This window comes from Halichoerus grypus, chromosome 12 (assembly GCF_964656455.1).
Source record: "Halichoerus grypus chromosome 12, mHalGry1.hap1.1, whole genome shotgun sequence".
NCBI lineage: Eukaryota > Metazoa > Chordata > Mammalia > Carnivora > Phocidae > Halichoerus > Halichoerus grypus.
In genome coordinates, this window is record NC_135723.1 from 31360809 (window position 1) to 31379741 (window position 18933).

Below are 18933 nucleotides of genomic sequence, written 5' to 3' on the forward strand. Positions count from 1 at the left end.
AGTTGCATGTAGTAAGCTTAATATTGCAGCTACAGTGATCATAGTACAGATATGCTACAACTATACATTTTTAGCATGCCTTTCTTGAAAAATTTCAGCTCACTGATTTAAAACTCTGCATGTGGGGTGCCTGGGTGGCTCAGCTGGTTAAGCGACTGCCTTCGGCTCAGGTCATGATCCTGGAGTCCTGGGATCGAGTCCCACATCGGGCTCCCTGTTTGGCGAGGAGCATGCTTCTCCCTCTGACCGTCCCCCCTCTCATGCTCTCTCTCTCTAATAAATAAATTTTAGAAATCTTTAAAAACAAAAACAAAACAAAACAAAACAAAAACTCTGCACGTGGACTGATGAGGATTGATTTAAGCCTTCATTGCCTCTTTCCTCATGTCTAAGATGGAGATACTAGTAATACTCTCTTACTGGCTTAGTATAGGAATTAAATGAATGAGAAAATACATAAAACCCACAAAAAATAGTGTTTCACACATAATGAGCATTTAAAATTTTAGATTTTAGTACATATTATTGTTGATATTATAATTATGTTAGCTTTTTTTTTTAAACTTTTAATATCTCCAGTCCAAGAGAAACAATTCTTGGGGGGGAACTGAGGGTCATAAAGGTCTGGTACCAAGTTTAAGTCTCTACCACTTTGCAAGTAGCAGAATCAACATTAGGATCACCACAGCTTGCCTCCCACACTGCTATCCTGATCATCCTCACACATAGCCTAAGTTTCAGAAAACTCCAATTCAAATGTCATCTCAGATAGAATCTTTTTACTTATTTCCTTTCCAGACTTTTCATTCTAAAGCAATCTCACAGAGCTGATTGTTTTGAAACTTCCCTCATTGCTCCTGCTTCCCCTCCTCCAAGAAAAGGACAATGCTGTTCAAGGACTTTATCATAGGGAAGGAGGCAACAGCAGTTTTAAAATGCTTTTGTTAACATTGTGACATCATAGAAATTTCTCACCAGAGGTAATTATCTAAGATGCACTGGTTTGTTTTTCTCTTTGCTTTAGGGTTAATTTACTCACTAATTAATTCCCCTTCTGTCATGTGTTTATTTGGAAACTACTCTTGTGAGAAACAAGCCCCATCAGGACCACCGTCCACTGGGCAATAGAATGGCCCATGGCTGAGAACCAGCTTCTATTGCGGCCACGTGTCTATGATGGAGGTCATAGGATGACAAGCAAGGAATGCAGACATTCCTGACGTATCAGCAAGTGTTTTATACTATGAGATAGATGAGTAGCTAAGCTAATTGAAATAGGACTCCTTTAGCTAAGCCCGAGATATGATTTTGCTTTAACAACACAAAGTTCTCTTTTCAAATACCATTAAACATGTGCCTTTTAAATGGGTCAATATATACATAAGGCTCAGTATTTCGATATGGAAGGAGCCAACACTTAGCAGTTTATAATAATGAAATTTCATTGATTTAATGTAGTAGAAGTGCTTTTACTGGTCTATGAAAAATGCAATTGAAAACTTACGGAGCATGTTTCTAATCAATGGACTTTGGCAATCTAAGAACAGTGTTCCAGAAACACTTGCAGTTAAACTCTAAGCAAACACTGATACTCCAGGCAGTGTATCAGTGGGACTTGGGACACTAAAACTGTGGTGTTGCTATTTTTGTCATCACCACCTGGTACATTATGGAAATCCCTCTGTTACTAGTGACAAAGTCTTGATTCTTGCCAGCTCTGATTTTACCTTCCAACAGAGGGAACTGGCAACACAGGGGAGAATACAATAGAAGCCACACTTTCAAAAATTATATTCCAAATATAGACCAGATTTCCTTGCCAAGTGGTCAGAATGGCAAAGCATCTTGAAACATTTGCCATCACTTAATAGGGTTGAATGTGCAGGGCATGCATCCCAGGGACGAGTTGCTTTCTCCTAGGCACCATGCCTCCAGCTTGGGTAGCTGCCATCAGGTTCACAGTGAGGCCTCACAGAACACAAACCAAGCAATTAAGCTTTCCCAATGTGGAAGGCAGATGTGATTGAACACATCATCTACAATGTGTTCCGAATTTTTCTACAGCAAAGTAACTTTCCACAGAAGTGAAAACTGTATGTTTGTATTAAGCACAGATTACCTATGCTTACACAGTAGTTGTGAGGAATATCACTGAGAACCAGATTTAAAGAAATGCAACAATAAACACAGGTTGATGCCAACCAGCAAATGCCAACTGCTACTGATGGCTATTTAACTGACTCTCGGTTTTTATCCCCACATTCAAGAAAGTCTTTATGTTCACTTTTCTGAGATGCTTCTAGGGATTTAAATGTTCTTCGGCCTTTCTATACGGTCCAACAACCAATATTATTTCTGACCGGCTTCCTTCCAAGAAGGATTCAAGTGACCCGCAACAACACGAACAGGATAACAAAGGGGACATAAGTATTTGAGTAATTACTACCAACCAAATAAAACAGTTTTAAGTGAACTCAAACATTTCTTTACACCTCCACTCTTGATATTTCTAGTACGAATTTATTCATCGTTACTGGGATTACATGAACTCACAGCCAAGGTTGGAATGAGTGTTTTGTCCATTTTATCTTCCTTCCCTGCTTCTTTCTTTTCAAGTTGGATATCATCCACTATGGCCTTTTTAAAACACAACTTTGATCATGCCATTCCCTTAATTAAAAATTGTAATAGCTTTTTCTCTTTTAAAGAATAAAGTCCAAAATCATTAGCAAAGCATATAAAACATTTAGCAGTCTAGCCACAGTCCCTCTATTCTTCTTTACCTTCTACTAAATCTTGCAAAGCACTGGTTGCCCCAACAATACTAAACTGTATTATTACACTATTAAAACAAATACCCTTCTCTGTCTTCATATTCTTCCATCTGCCTCAAAACTTTCTTTTCTCTTTCTCTGCCTGGCAAAGTTTCACTGATCCTTCAAGATCAAGACTAAACGTGTCCTCGCCATGGGAGCCCGCCATGACTCACCTGAGTGTCATGAATTGCTCTTTCACCTGTGTTTTGTATAAGTTTGTATACATGTACCTCAAAACTTTAATCCTTGGTTATGTTTCTTTGTCTTATACCAGACTATAATTTCGTGGAAGATAGTAGGATACATTACTCATCACAGAAAGACCTAAATTTTAGAATACTGCCTGGTACCATTGGCATTGATCAAAGTTTGCTGGATGAATGACTGTGGGGTGAGACATTATCAGCATCTCTATCACCTTTCCTAAGTGCCAGCCAGTGAGTTAAGTACTTCACAGGTGTTATCACTACATCCTCACACAACTTTTCAAGTGAGGGACTACTATTATTTCCTTTCTACAGATGAGGAAACTGAAGCTCAATAGTTAAAATAACTTGCCTAAGGTCACGCAACTAGTGAGGGAAGGAGCTGGGTTCCAAATATTGGCCTGTTTGATTCCAACCCTGTGCACTATTTGCTTTCATCCCTGACAGCTCTGTTGAAGGAATGAACAGTTAACAGGGGAACCATGGATAACACAGTCCTATTTGCTACACATAACATGGTATAGAACCTTCTGCCCTAAATTTTTGCCCCAGGACCTCAGAACTAAATATTAACCTATAAGCTATAGCCCTCAGCTCCCCCCAAGCATACCAACAACTTTTGGCCTTTGGTTAACAACCAACAAGGGTAGAAATGCCTTTCTTGTTGGTAAGGCTGTATTTGTCATATCATTGTTATACAAGTGACTTCAGGGTCACAGAAAATACACTTTAGTACAACTTGTGGCTCTGTTAGATCCTCAACAGACATTGTGAAAAATCAATACCCAGGGTACTAAAGGACATGCTTCTAGCAGGTCTGTTGGTGTCAGGTCTTCCTGGGAACCATGCCTTTGCAGGTGTGGCTGGCCAACATTAATATACCCTGGGCCAGATCTGACATAGACCTTTTGATCCCACTGTCAATGACTGGAACCCAAATGAATTTGGTTCCATGATTTCTCTTGAACATAAACTCATGGAGGAAAAAGGGAGCAAAAATCAGATGCAGACTGATTCCATGGGCAAATACCTTCTGGTTCTTCTCCTAAGTACTTGCTAAGTCAGAGTGGAAACAAAGTTATTCCCGAGATAGTGCCTTGTTAGTAAGGGAGCAAGACAGACACTTGCCCAATGCAGAGTGGCACTGTCATGATGAGAAACCTGACATGTCTTATAATGCTGGTCTCCTGAAGCAAATGTGATTCAAGGGATCCTATGAGGTCTGCATATCATTTCAGCTATGAGAATGCCAAAATGGATAACCTTTCTATTCATAAATCCCTTTGTCACAAATGAAGAAAAGGAAAGTGTATTACCGTCTGGGTTGCAAACCACAGGTGTTGAGTGCAACGATTTCCGGGGAAGTTGGGATAGAAATCAGGTTAACTTCAAGCCATTTTTGTAAGTTTTCGCCATGAATAAGGAATCCTTTGTCTGGACTGTCTATACAGAATCATGGGGACTGAGTCATGCTGTTGAATGGGAAAGGCAATATGAATCTTTGACTAGTGCGTTTTGGGGCCACAGCATGTAAGAGTTAGTGACTTTTACAGATTATACTGAGTAAACTGGCTTTTGGTACACTCTATTATGTGATTTCCTAAATCCAGATTAATCTCTGGCCTTCATACATGGGCTGCAGTCAACTGTTTTCATGCAAAATGTTCCCAGATGTGCTACAGGTAGTGTGGTCCAAAAAAAAAAAAAAATGCCTAATCCTTTCCACAGTAACAATATGATTGGCATCCTTTATGGGCAGATAACTCGTGTGATGTGAACAGCTTGAATTCCTCAGGCAGTTTCTCAGCTCTATACCACCTCCAGTTGCAGTTTAAAATATAAGCCAATCCGGGATTTTGTACAGCTAACAGTGCATCTTTATCATTTGGAATAGAAGGGTCACTGAGGTCTCTTACCATCACAACTTTCAGAACCTGCTTTAGGTAATAACATGTGTTATGAGGCAGCAGATGGTTCAAAGTGCAGCACTCACTGTTTCTCTTCCAGGCTTATATATAATCATGTAATTAAAAGAATGAAACAAAGCTTTTGGCCATTGCGTGTATGATAAAACAATTAAAGTTATAGACTTATTCTTAGAAAACAACCCCAAAGAGATAGGTGAACAGCAAAGAAGGCAAAGGCAAACCCATGGAGTCTATTATCAAGTCTCCTAACTCCCAGGACAGCCACAGGGGTTATTTTTCAAATGTATATATTTCAGTGCTGTAGATAGCACTTCTCTGGGAAAGTAAGCATTTGATGCCTCTTACCATCTGGAACTCTTGTAGGTAAGTACAAGTCCACATAAAAATCAGTCATTGTCGTTCCCTTTAACTTATTAGCACAGCCTCAGAAGCTGATGACAATGAAAGTGCTGAAAAGCATCCTTGTGAATGGACAATCACTTGAGTGGGGAATCTATTTCTACTAGACTCTAAATTTGCACACCCCTTTTTGTCTTCTGTTGAAAAAAAGTATTTGGCATTGTGCCACCACAGAAGGCACAAAGCTTGTGTTTGGAATGGGTACATTGTGGATATCCTGGGAAGGGTGACCACAGGACTGATGTGCAGGCTCACGGGGGCCTGAAATTTCCAATTCATATTCCCTTTTCACAACAGCAAAGAACAAGCTACCTGAGTTCTTTCCCATAGTTCATACTCTTTCGCACTCATGATCAGAACATCATTGAAATGAAGCATGACACCTGGAATCCTACAAAGAAGAGGTCCCCTGACTTGCTAAAAAAAAAAAAAAAAAAAAAATGCCGGGAGAAGTAAAACTTCCAAATAAATTGGTCTTTACCTCAAAATTCCCAACAATGCATAAGGATGGTTTTGATGTCTACAGTAACATCCATCCACAATCAGCTACTGTCTATTGGAAAGGTAAAGTTGTAGACATTCCCAAGAAAGGGTAAGTGAGCCAAAGATTGGCTGCTTATGTATCTTGCACAGGATGCATTTGTCTCCAGAAAAACCTTACCTTACCAGCAGATCTTACTACTTTTATGACTCCTACCTTAGGTGTATGTTGTTCGAGAACTAAGGTTTCATGGATAAGGCCCTTAGTTTGTTTTCCTTAGAATGAAAAGATAGTTTTCTAGCCCAAAAGGAATTGGTTCAGTGGCCAGATCCAGTTGATATCATATCGACTTCCTTTTGTATACTCCTAGTTAGTGACACAGATAATTTGAAGAAATCAGTTTTAATAGTACAAAATCCTTTGCTTCAGATTCCTAAATGTCTAAGCCAATTCCATGTCTTATGGTGTCATCTCATTTTAGTGGAAAATTGTATATAATTAGTGCAAGATCCACATTGCACAGCAAATTGTTTATCAATAGTGTTTGAGAGTATCTTTACATTGTCTGCTGGTGGCCATTTTTTTCCCCATAGAAATCTATCCTTGTAATAGAAAAGATTACATGGGAGAACAGCAAACTACCCACTCATTCATCAATTCATTCATTTAACAAACATTATGGGGCATCTCTATCCTCTGCAAGGCACTGAGGAATCAGAAATTAACAACACACATCCCCTGTCCTTAAGAGTTCTCATTTCAGTAGAGGAATTAATGAATAAAAATCGCTACTATACTTTGATTAGTACCATGAGGAAAATACATAAAGGAGCACAGATAATGGGCACAACTCAGCTTGATGCGAGGCATCAAGAAAGGTTTCCCAGAGAAGGGGCCCTTGAGTGGATTCGCTGAGCAGACAAGTGGTAAAGGTCATTTTAAGCAGAAGGAACAATGTGTGCGAAGGCATGTAGATTTGAGAACATCGTATGCAGTAAACTTTATGCATACACCCAGAACATAACACACTGGGGAAACTACATGGAACTGAGCTCCTCTGGATGGGACAAGAACCAGAAAATGGTGGCAGATGTTCAACAACATGTAACATTGGTTTGTTGGACAACTATTGCAGACAATGCCCATCCTAAATAACTCCAGCTTGCAACTACGAAAATGAGAATAATACAAGAAATCTTAATTTTAGACCATGTCACCTGCTAAAGTGCATAATAGTACCTGGCCAAGCCCAGCATCCTAAATGTTTCTCCTCAAGCCAACAGGGTCAATAATATATTCATGACTTGACAGGTTACAATGAAAACCTGGTAATGGCTAGTCCTGCATAAATTCAAACCACCCAGAAAATGGTGTGTGAACACTGAATATCAAACTATAATACATGCTACATGGGGGAAAGGGTTCCGTTAAATCTGTGTGCAGCCTCCCCAGCCCTAGGAAATAACAGGCTCTGCCATAAGGTCATTATGTTTCTCACATAAATCATGAGGCTGAACATGATCATGATATTTATAGCTTGAAGCTTTCAACTCACAGTTCAAATTTCCCAGTGGATTCTCAGACAACTGCTGTTATCTCTGAAGATGGTCAATCAGAAAACAAATGCTCATGGAGCCACTGCAAAATACAGACTGAAAAATGAAAAAAAATATATATATATATATACTTTTGATAACAAGGAGTGATTGCTCATGGCCCTCAAACCAAGGAGTTTATGCTGTCAGAAATTTTAAAAAAGACAAACATGTTATAATTTGAAATATATCATTGCCATAGTGTAGAGAGAAGAATCACATATGGCAGAGGTTCAGAGCTTGGATTGCAGAATGGATTGAGTCTGGGAAGGTGAGCGCAGTGCCAAATCCTATCACTTTTGGGCTCTTTAGCAAGATCCGGAGGCACTCTGTGCCTCAGTTTCTCAATCTATACAACAGGCTAAAGGTAATGTCTACTGCAAAGATTGTTACGAGAATTAAGGAGATAATACATCTACAACAGCTAGAACCCTAGCTGGCACAAAAATATTAGGACTATTAAAAATACGAGGGATCTTTAAAAGGCTTCCCAAAGAGGGTAGTCTGCAAACAGTAACTCAGAGAATAGGGACTGTGGGATAGTTCATCCCTGTTCACTCTTGAGGAATTGTGGGCTGGTCTCTAAAGGGAGTAAACCCCTCAATAATCCATCTTTGATTTTAGCTCCCCTTGGATTTGTGGCGCTGAATTGCAACGCTCAACTTTGCATTTGTAACGTCATTTTCCCCCTAGTTTTCTTCTTCTTTGTTCACTTTTGTCATTTTAACTTGAATCCAGAAATTTACATCTCTCCCTATGTTCCTATCACCTTATTGCCAGAGAGAAAGTCTAGTCCTTTGGGGGAAATCAAGAAATTGGGCTCTCATCTTAGCTTTTTCTGTTTATCGGTTGTGTAAATTCTGGAAAGACACTTCACCCTTTGAGCTTCAGCTTCCTCACCTATAAAACAAAACACTTAGATCATCTTCATGGTTCCTTCCAGTTCTAAAATGTAAAGATCTTATAGCTCATTTACATTTTTTTTCCAAAGTCACTGATAAAAATTTAACCTTACTTGACCACCTCATACAGACTTTGTTTCAAACTGTTCTCTTAGAATATATTCAACTTTCTCATCCAATTCCTACCACTTTCCCTTTTCCACAAGAGTCCAACTTGTGGAAGTCATGGTCCTCCAGGGCTACAATTCTTCCCTAAATTGTTCAACTAATGCTGAGATGTTCTCTAGTGAAATTCATTGTTAGTGAAGCGGCACTGTGACTTTCTAAGCACTTGCATGCTCTCTAATAAAAAACTCTATTCTAGAAGAGTTACCGAAATACATCCTTCTTATTGATTTATTCACTCTTAATTTATATTTCCTGAATTTGCCCTTCTTCCTTCCTTTTCAACCCTCTGACAGTCCTCCCATTATTGATTTCTCAAAGATTACTGATGGTGATTCCATAGATTCATCTGCTATTTCCTCCAGAACTCAGAACTGGGAGCAAACTCAAATAACATGATTTTATGGGTTTTTGTTTGGACTTCTCTCCCACATTGATGTGAGATAACGTTTTCATATAATTGTATTACCATCTCCAGGTTAGAACACATTCTCACTGGAGAGATGGAAGAAGCCAGAGGGACTGGACAAGGTCTTTTCTTTCACCATCAAGAACCACCTTCCCCAGCCAATGATTCTCCCTTCTCACCAAGTCTTCTGCTGAAACATAATTTAAACACAAAACAGCTAAAACAATCACTTTGCTCCATTTTCACATTCTGTGCTTTAGTCTCGCTACTTCTCACAGGTTCATTCCCATCTTCCATGCTGTCCGTGGGGATGCCCAAGGACCCAGCACACATCTAGCACCCATCCCTTGTCACTAGTACTGTTATCACTCAAATGTCCCCATGCAGGCTAGCAACCAGTGGGTTCTTTGGAGATCTTGTCTTTTCTGTTTTGTTGAAAGGATTTTATATGGTCAGAGTTTTTTAAGTCTTTCTATTTCTCTTAGCCTATGTACCTTTTTAGAGTCTCTTTCCATGAGAAGTGTACCTCTACTTTTAAGCCATTTTTTGCTAAAGCATATATAACTTGATCCTGGTTTTCCTTCCTCCACTCCTGCTAACAATATAATTGGATAACTTTCTCCCAAAATTTCACATTACTTCCCCATCCTACAATGGTTCTTCTTTTACTTTTAAAATGATGTCCAGTGTAGGAGTTCCCCTTATTCCTTCATGCTTTCTCAGAGAAACCATATGGCCTGTAAAACAAGTCAGGAATGCCTCAGATGCCCAGTTTTGAGACAAACGAGATAGGAAACATCCAGCTGACAATTATCTGGATATCCCCCAACCCTAGTCTCAAGTTTTATGTTAGTAAGAAAGCTCCTACTAACAACAGCTAGACAATCCATGGTGGATGCCGCAGCATCGCTTCTGTTCTTCTCCCCTATTCTTCCTACCCAGATGTCTTTCTGTGCTTCACCCTTCAGATTCATAGTCACACACTATGAATAATTATAATAATTGTGATAATCGCAGTTTTATTCTAGCCCACCACCCTCCCCAAGTGCTACAGCTCATCATGGCCCTTCCCAGTGCAGGGGATTTTTCCACATCCATTATTCTATGCATAGTTCCTTCTATTGTACAACCTGCCTTGTCTGAAAAATTGTTTTCAGACATCCTGGAGAGGTAGACACGCAGCCACGGGATCCTATCAGTCAACAGACAAGAACTCTTTTCTTAAGCAGCTTCTCATTACTTGTACCCCACTGGGAGAAGAAAGTTTTGGCAGCTTAGAATCCTTTCACTTGGCTCCTCGCTGCCAGAAAATAATATCTCTGGGCATTTTTCAGGTCCTTTCATTCCCTGCCTCCCTGAGGGGTTAAGGTCTTGAGGAATGTAACTTGAAGATGAGAATAAACTGTAGCATGAAGAAGAGACAGTTTTCCAGTGCTACCCAGAAACACCAATACCAAGCCAAGCCTATGCATGGACAGGGCTCTCTCTTATTGCCAGTCTGCCACCATGGTACACAAATCCGAGGGCAGCCAGATAATCAGTCTAGAAGTAATGACAGTACTTGCTTATTCCCACATCTATCAGGCTGAGTAAACAAGCGATACTCCCATGTTCAAATGAATCAGTGTAGGCCATTGTGTTCAGGGTCTCCTGGTCTTGATGAAAGAAGAAATAAATGGCATACTAGCTTTCAGCCACCCAGCCACTTACCTCTGTTTCCCCCAATTCCTCCATATCCTAGGATATTAAAAAAAAAAAAAAGTTTTTACCAAGTGCAAGAAAGATTTGGGTCTTAAATTTGCTTTGTTTTGCATGGCAAGTGTCTAATTTTCTAGCTGTTCCATTTGTAGTTAAGGGAGAGGTACCAGGATTTGAAAAGATATAGAAAACATTTTTGATAGCTCTGGGCTATATCAAGTGTTGGTTTTAATAGCAGGCCAGATCTCCAAGAACATGCTGTGTGGCTGTGTATGAACTTGGCTGTTGGTTTCCTTTGCCAGATGAAATGATGATTAATCGGGACTCAGATGTCAGTTGTTTTATGTTACTCGTGCTCTTTGCTAACAGCTGCCTATTTCAAGCTGTGCTTCCTACATGTCAAATGTAAACCTGAAACCACAAGTTCCAGAAGGAAAATTTCAAAGTACTCATAGAGTATATCAGAATATTCAGTGTTGTTTCTGATTAGTATATTATGTGACTTAGCTGAAGTCAGTATAGAGATAGAAGGGTTCAGAATACGCGAAGTATTCCAGAAAAATTAAAACAAACTTATTATTAGGTATACATACCATGTGTGTACATGTTTTAAGATATATATTTATGCAAATACTCAATGCATAAAATGTTCCTTGGTATGCTAGTGTCACTTTCCTTTTTTATTCTGCAATAAATAAAAACTGAAATATTACCAGTAGGTGAATTATAACAAATTTAAATTCTTTATTCAAGCTTTAAAATTTTGAAGTAGATGGTTTTTTCTTGATAAGGTCTTTAATACTTCCTTATTTGCTCTTTAATCAAAAATGCCATAAGAATCGCATTTGTATGCTTTCTTTTCACACAGCCCAAACAGAAACAACATTTTAAAAGGAAAAAGAAAGCAAAGAAAATATTGGTCAAGCTTTTCAGAAGTTTAGAAAAGCATATGCCTAAAATTTGGTGTGGACCAAAAAGAATTGATTTTTTTTTTCTTAACCTAGATAATAAATGTCCAATTTGGACTGTCCATGTGGCATAAGGTTCCCAAATTAAACTCTTTCAGAGATTGCCATTTTTAGCAAAAGAGGGGGAAGTGAGAATCAGACAACACCCAGGCTCTCTCTATACACTGTAGCCAAGTTGTCTAAAAACCAGTTTGGCCAATTCCCTGTAGTTCATTGCCTGACTGAGCTATATCAAGACTCCAGAAACTTAAAACAACCACAGGTAAGACACCTGAACAGGACTGATCATAGCCCGGGGACTAGCATAAAGTCTGGGAGACAGAGAGGACTGCCCTCTCATTTTTCTACTAATGCCCTTTGCCAAAGCATAAACCACCTGCTCGAAACCTGCTCCGTCATATCCAAAATACAGTGTCCAGGGAAGGGTCTGGTGACATCCAGAGGTGGAAAGGGAGCTGGGTAAACAGTCTGGTATTACTCATTTTTCATGTCCATTTACCTCCAGGTTTCTAAAACAAGTTCTTCTCCCTTCCTCCTCCCCGCCAGGTGGCAAACCTGCTAAGGCTCTTCCAGATCCCTCAGATAAGCTACGCGTCCACCAGCGCCAAACTCAGCGACAAGTCGCGCTATGATTACTTTGCCAGGACGGTGCCCCCCGACTTCTACCAGGCCAAAGCCATGGCCGAGATCTTGCGTTTCTTCAACTGGACCTACGTGTCCACCGTGGCCTCGGAGGGTGACTACGGGGAGACGGGGATCGAGGCCTTCGAGCAGGAAGCCCGCCAGCGCAACATCTGCATCGCCACCGCGGAGAAGGTGGGTCGCTCCAACATCCGCAAGTCCTACGACAGCGTGATCCGCGAGCTGCTGCAGAAGCCCAACGCGCGCGTCGTCGTGCTCTTCATGCGCAGCGACGACTCGCGCGAGCTCATCGCCGCCGCCAGCCGCGCCAACGCCTCGTTCACCTGGGTGGCCAGCGACGGCTGGGGCGCGCAGGAGAGCATCGTCAAGGGCAGCGAGCATGTGGCCTACGGCGCCATCACACTGGAGCTGGCCTCGCACCCCGTCCGCCAGTTCGACCGCTACTTCCAGAGCCTCAACCCCTACAACAACCACCGGAACCCCTGGTTCCGGGACTTCTGGGAACAGAAGTTCCAGTGCAGCCTCCAGAACAAGCGGAACCACCGGCGCACGTGCGACAAGCACCTGGCCATCGACAGCAGCAACTACGAGCAGGAATCCAAGATCATGTTTGTGGTGAACGCCGTGTATGCCATGGCTCACGCCCTGCACAAAATGCAGCGCACCCTCTGTCCCAACACCACCAAGCTTTGCGATGCTATGAAGATCCTGGACGGGAAGAAGTTGTACAAGGACTATTTGCTGAAAATCAACTTCACAGGTAAGCGAGGAGCCTTTACTCATCTTCTGCGGGGTAAACAGGTAGAATCAAACAGGATTCTGATACCTCTGTCCCTGACCCAGAAATCTTCATTTCAGAGCCATAAAAAGGGTTCAGACTGTTAAACAAATATTCCGAGATGCAAGATGATGGCTGTGGTGTTCTAACTTATTTTTGAGTGAATATCTTGGTTGATGCACTACATGAAATTGAAAGGCTCCCTAGGCTAGGCTGATCTGTGGTAGCTGTCTACATGTGGGCTACGCTACATTTGCTCTCTTTTTTGTTAGCTGTGGGGTATGACACGTCTGATATGGGCATTTAATCTTCTTTAGCAGAATTGGAAACTCTCTAAGGAACATGAACTTCCAAGCCTTCCTTTGGGGTGATTTGAGCAAAAGAATCTCATAACTTTCACAGTGGGTGAGAGAAAAAAGTCGCTGTTTTCCCAGAGCTTAATTAGGGGCAAAAGGGAAAAATACTCAGACCATGGTGATTTCCAGGCATTTGAGTTGATTTCTTCTGCTGTACAGAAACATTTCCATGTCAGCATTAAGAGTCGTAGATTTTCTCAAAGGATGTTATGAAATGAAACTTTTTCTGAGAGCCTGAGTATAAACAAATTGAAGGCTTATGGAAGTCATTACAATATAGTAGTGAAGAGGCAAAGGTGTGTTTGAAATGGTTTTTGTTTCCTCTTCATTTGATTCTAAATATGGTAAAGTATTTCTAAAGATAGCATTGCATTTCAATGCCTTACTAGCATAAAAGCCACAAAATTTTTAAGTTTGCATTCTCTACAACGGTACATGTGATACCAGTGCATTAAGGTATTGGTTCTGAGGACTTTAGCTTTACCCAAATCATAAACAGTAAGTAATATTATATGGCACAAAAAAACTTGATGCCAGAAATATTACAATGATAAAGTGCTTTCATTTGCCTAAATCACTAATAATCATCTCCCATGCCATTAGGGCATCATTCTAATCTACACAGTCTGTTTCAATTGGTTTCTCCCCAAAGACATGAAAGTTCATATGCTCAAATCATACTGTTATTAGAATAAGTGGCAGTTCTCACATCTACTCTATAGATGATCATTTGGAAGTCAAAATGACCTGAAAAATCACTGGTAGGACTTACGACCATTGGTTCCTATTCCAAAATTCTAATTCCCAAATCAGTCTTGAAAATAAGCACAAAAATTACCAGCCTGCATTTTGCACATCTTTTCCTCATTCTACTCAGAGGGAGCCAAAAGTAGTAGAAATCAGTTATGTCAGTATTTTCTCCTATTCATCTACTAGATATCTCTTCCCATTGGAATGACTGTTTATAAGTGGTAAAGATTAAACTCTTTCTGTGCCCTGTATTCCCACAGGTGCATTCCATATAGAAATAACAAATATATGTTTTATATATAATATCAAATCACCATTTATCTCAAAATCCCAGATCAATTTCCACTGACATCTCCAGAAAATAAGAATGGACCATAGAAATCAGTAAAAAAGAATAGCTTTGCTCTAAATAAAATGAATTTCACAGGTATCTGTAAATAGCATCTACAATGCACTTAAAGATAAATAAGATAAGCACCATCCCTACCCCCTTCTCATTACCCTTGGGGTTATTATTTATCTTTATTCGCTACATGTATTCATTAACCTTATTAATCTAGTCCATTCCTCATTCTTCAGTATACAAATACACAAATCTATCTGCTCATCAGCAGCTACTATAAAGGGAGCTCTTAGATTTCAGTGAGCCCTTGCAAGGTGTTTTAGGTAACCAAAATATTTTCCTTCATTTCCCAGACTGAGACTTAAATGGCGAAGAAAAGTGAAGAAATAAGGCCATTATTTGGTAAATAAAACAAAAGTATCTTCTTTTTGTCTGTCTTGTTCAATTACTGGCTTTGATTCTACAATTTGGTTCAGCTTTGTAAACTTGACCACAAAGTGCTATTTTAGCCTTCTCAACTTGTTTGACATTACCAATCCTTCTCCACCTCTGAAGAGAGTAGAAGGGTGAAAAACAGGTGGAAACTACAAAGACAGGGAACTTAGACCAGCCACCAGTGCCACAATGCTTAGTAATGTGGGAATTGGACCAGAAAGTGCCATACTATGGGAGGACACTGAGATGCTAAAGGAGCTAAGTATGTACATTTTAAAAATAAGGCTAACCTGGTTACCTATTGAAAAGCAGATTTTGTTTTACATTTTTCTCTGAAATAGTATCTTTGTTTTTATAACTTGAATAATGACCCAAGGGACTAAGCACAAAAGTAAACTGCAAACCATCTTTGCTCAAGTGGGTTGAAAAAGTCCTCTTCCAGCCATCTGCTTGTACTCAGTGCATTTACTCCAAGATTTTTCTGACAAGGGATAGATAGTTGCAGCCAGCCTCCTAAGGGCTCTAGTCATTACAGGATGGAAAAGCTAAGCCTCCTGAGAATTTTAACTACATAAGTTCAAATACTCTTTGGTTCCTCAGTATATTCCTACTAGCTAGTTCCAGCATAGGCCAACATAAGTATCCTTGGAGTTAACCCAGTTTGATATTCCTTTTACAAAAGAGATTTTGCAGAACTACAGTTTGTTCAAGATTCATCAGAAGAGTGAGCTCTCCTGGCATAGGATCTAACCATTATCTACCTCTCGCTATGCACCCCACATTCACCCTTCCTTCCATAAAGACTACTTGCAGTTCCCCAAGCACATCATACCTTTACTTTTGTCTTTGTATCCTGTGTACATGAGATGTACATGCAATGTGCATGTCTGTTTCCTCCACCTAGGACCTCTCACCCAACCTCCATCTACCCTATCTAGTACCTTCACTTACTCAGTCTCCACTGCTACCACCCTGGTCCAAGCCACCAACATCTCTGGGCTACATTTCTACAACAGCCTCCTAATTGATTCACTCTTGCCCCCCTCCATCCCAGCCTCCACAACCCATTCTCTCCACGGCAGCCAGGATGCCCTTTTAAAACTTAAATCAAAGCAAGTCACTCCTCTACTCACAACCTCTTAGGGAGTTCCCCCATTTCACCCAACAGTAAAAGTCAAAAAATCCTTACAATGCCCTATAGATGTCTTCCCCAATCCACCCCCTCCCCGTCCTTCTTGCTCTCCTGTCATTACTTTCACTCCCCCTCTTTCTCCATTCACTCCAGCCACCCTCATTACCAAATTCAGGGCTTTTTCTGCTGGCAGTTCTCTCTGTCTCTAATGCCCTATCCCCATATATTCCTGGGGCTAGTCAATTCCCTTACTTCCTTCAAGTCTTTACTTCAATGTTAGCTTTCCTGAGGCCCACCAGGCAATCCTTCTGGAAGTTGTAATTCACTGCCCCCACCCCACAACAGGCATCCTCATGTCTCTCTAAGCTGCTCTATTTCTTTTATACACAGTGATTTTTTCCCTTTTCTTTCATACCACCTCATTTATTCTCAAATTTATTCTCCATTGTTTGATCTTCACACTTGAATATAAACACCATGAAAACAGAAATCGTTATCAATTTTTTCACTGACACAGCTCAAGCATAATGGCCACTCAATAAATATTTGTTGGTTATGAATATCACTTGACACCCAAACTCATATTTCCTTCTCTGTCTCCATTACTACATTGTGAGCTTTTTCAAGGCAGAGAATATATGTTTCATCTCTGATCTCAAATACCCAACACAGTTTCTAGTACAGAGTGGGCATTACATGAATATTTACTGAAGGAATAAGGAATGAGGAAAAGAATCAATAGATTTATAATATTCTTTTTATGAAAATTTAATATATATACTGTGTTCACTAACAAATGAGTTTCAACAAAGAAAAGTATATGACTTCCAGAATGGCTTGCTTTTACCTAAGCACTGTCCTTTAGTTATGTTCTATCATTGTATTTGAGATACATTTAAAACCTAACAGCATTAGCTCTGGATCTCTTATCCATCCCTGTTTTATAGATGAAGCCCCAAAACTCACAGTGATTTGTCCAAGGTCATCATCTGGTTAGTGGCAGGAGCAGAGACTGAAATCCAGTCACCAGGTCTGGGGCTGCTTTTGGGTGTCACCAAGAACCTTGGGACGTTGAGGTCTTTGATCCCAAATACCTAACATCATTTCTGACATACATTAGATTTCAATGGGATGTTGATTGAAGGAATGAAAGACAATCAGTCAGTAAGTTTGAAATATGTTTCTTTCTGGGCTCCTTCTTATGATTCTTTTAATGCTCCTGGGCCACTTTCCCAATTAGTTGGAGCTGAGGTGTTTCATAAAACACCCACACTTTGGAAGCTGAGCCTTAGAATCTAAACCTTAGGATATTAAAAAAAATTTTTTTCAAAGCTTTTTTTGTTGTTAGTAAAATGATTTCCATCTGAAAGAGCCATGTCATCCAGAATTCTGAAAGAAATATTTAAATGCGAATTATGTTTGTTGTCATTTGACTTTTCAAAATGACTTTGAGTGAAATTCCATGTGCTTATCATGTAAAAGGAAAGCTTGAACTACCAAGTGAGTTAGAAAGAGAAGAAATAGAGAGGGCCATTAAACATCCATAGAAATGCAATATCACTGTCCGCTGTGTGTTCACAGGAGAGTGCAGTCTCTCTCACTTTTTATTCTGAGACCAATTCCAGAAAGTGGAGGAGAATAAAATCATAGAGTGACAAAAGGCCTTCCTCAAAGATGAACTTGCCCCTACTCCTCACTTGACAGGGGTGGAAATTCAGGATGTCAGCATTATTATCTTCACTTACTGAAGCACATAAAAGTGAACTCAACTGTCAGAGTGATGTGGTAACCGGAGTACACCCAATTCAAAAGAGAAAAGGAAGAGCTCCCACTTACTGAACATACTGCCAGGGGTGCTCCAAGACACATCCACAATCGGGGAGGCATTCTCTTGGAAATAACACTCACAGCATTGCTCTGTGTGATTTGCAGGGGCGGGTGGGCTAGAATGTTTGAGAAGGGAGAAATTGAGAACTTGACACAATAGGAAATGTATCCAAGATCACATAATGAAACAGGTGACACCAAGGTCCTGATGTAGTCATTCCTTCCACAGATGTGATTAGACTTCATGCTGGGGCCTGGGGACACAACAGTGAACAGGAGCAATGCAGTCCCTGCTTTCTGGAGCCACTCAAGTACAGAAGCAGGATGATGGGGGGCTGCAGTATTAGGGTCTTGCCCTAGTCTTTGCATTCTGTTTTGATTTTGGTTTTTGTTTTGAGTTGGAAAATTATTATGTATCTTAAGTGAGGCCCAGAAGAAATCTCCACCTCACTGAACAAATCTCACTCCCAGGGTTTGACTTGCAAGTGAAGAGGACAACTGTTATGCTGGACTTGTGGTCCTAATAGGACTGGGTAATAGGACACACAACGATGACAGTTTTTGTTGTTGTTGCTCATTTGGTTGGTTGCTTGTTTTTTCCTTTTTTCTTTTTTTGGGAGGTGGGGGGTGGGGAGGTGAGGCACACTCATCTCTTGGTCTCAGCAAGGAGACAGACTGCTGAGATCAGAGACTTGGAGCCTGGTGGGGATGGTGCAGCCTTGTTCTTATGTCTACAATTCTCCATACCTGGAAGAGAAGCAGAGGTAGAAAATGAGGAGTCCAGCCTCACTGTCCCACTCACCTCTGCATCTGACTCATCCACTAGGTCCAAGGATTACTCCTGGTTGAGACTGTAATCACAGAGCACCGGCCAGGAAGGGCAGATTTTCTGGAACACTGCACTCCAAGGAATATGTTTGAGCTGGCCCCAACCCAGCAAGGCTCTCCTCTTGAAAAGTACAGGGCCATCCAAGGCACAGTGAGGAAGCCAAAATGGTAATGGCCACATCTTCAGATGAATGGGCTTTGAAGTCCCTGAAAGAGCAAACTGCTCTTGATCTTGCTTCCTCCCCTGGAACATTTGTAGTTCCCACAAAAGCACA

At 40.5% G+C, this 18933-nt stretch overlaps 1 protein-coding gene across 1 annotated transcript in view; it reads left to right on the forward strand.

Annotated features, from left to right (window-relative positions):
* The window catches only part of GRM3 (glutamate metabotropic receptor 3), a 225784-nt gene that overhangs the window by 135353 nt on the left and 71498 nt on the right, over positions 1-18933 (forward strand). Inside the window, exon 3 of the mRNA XM_036064732.2 lies at positions 12114-12969. Coding sequence (XP_035920625.1) covers positions 12114-12969 — 856 coding nt within the window. The remainder of the gene's footprint in view (positions 1-12113; positions 12970-18933) is intronic.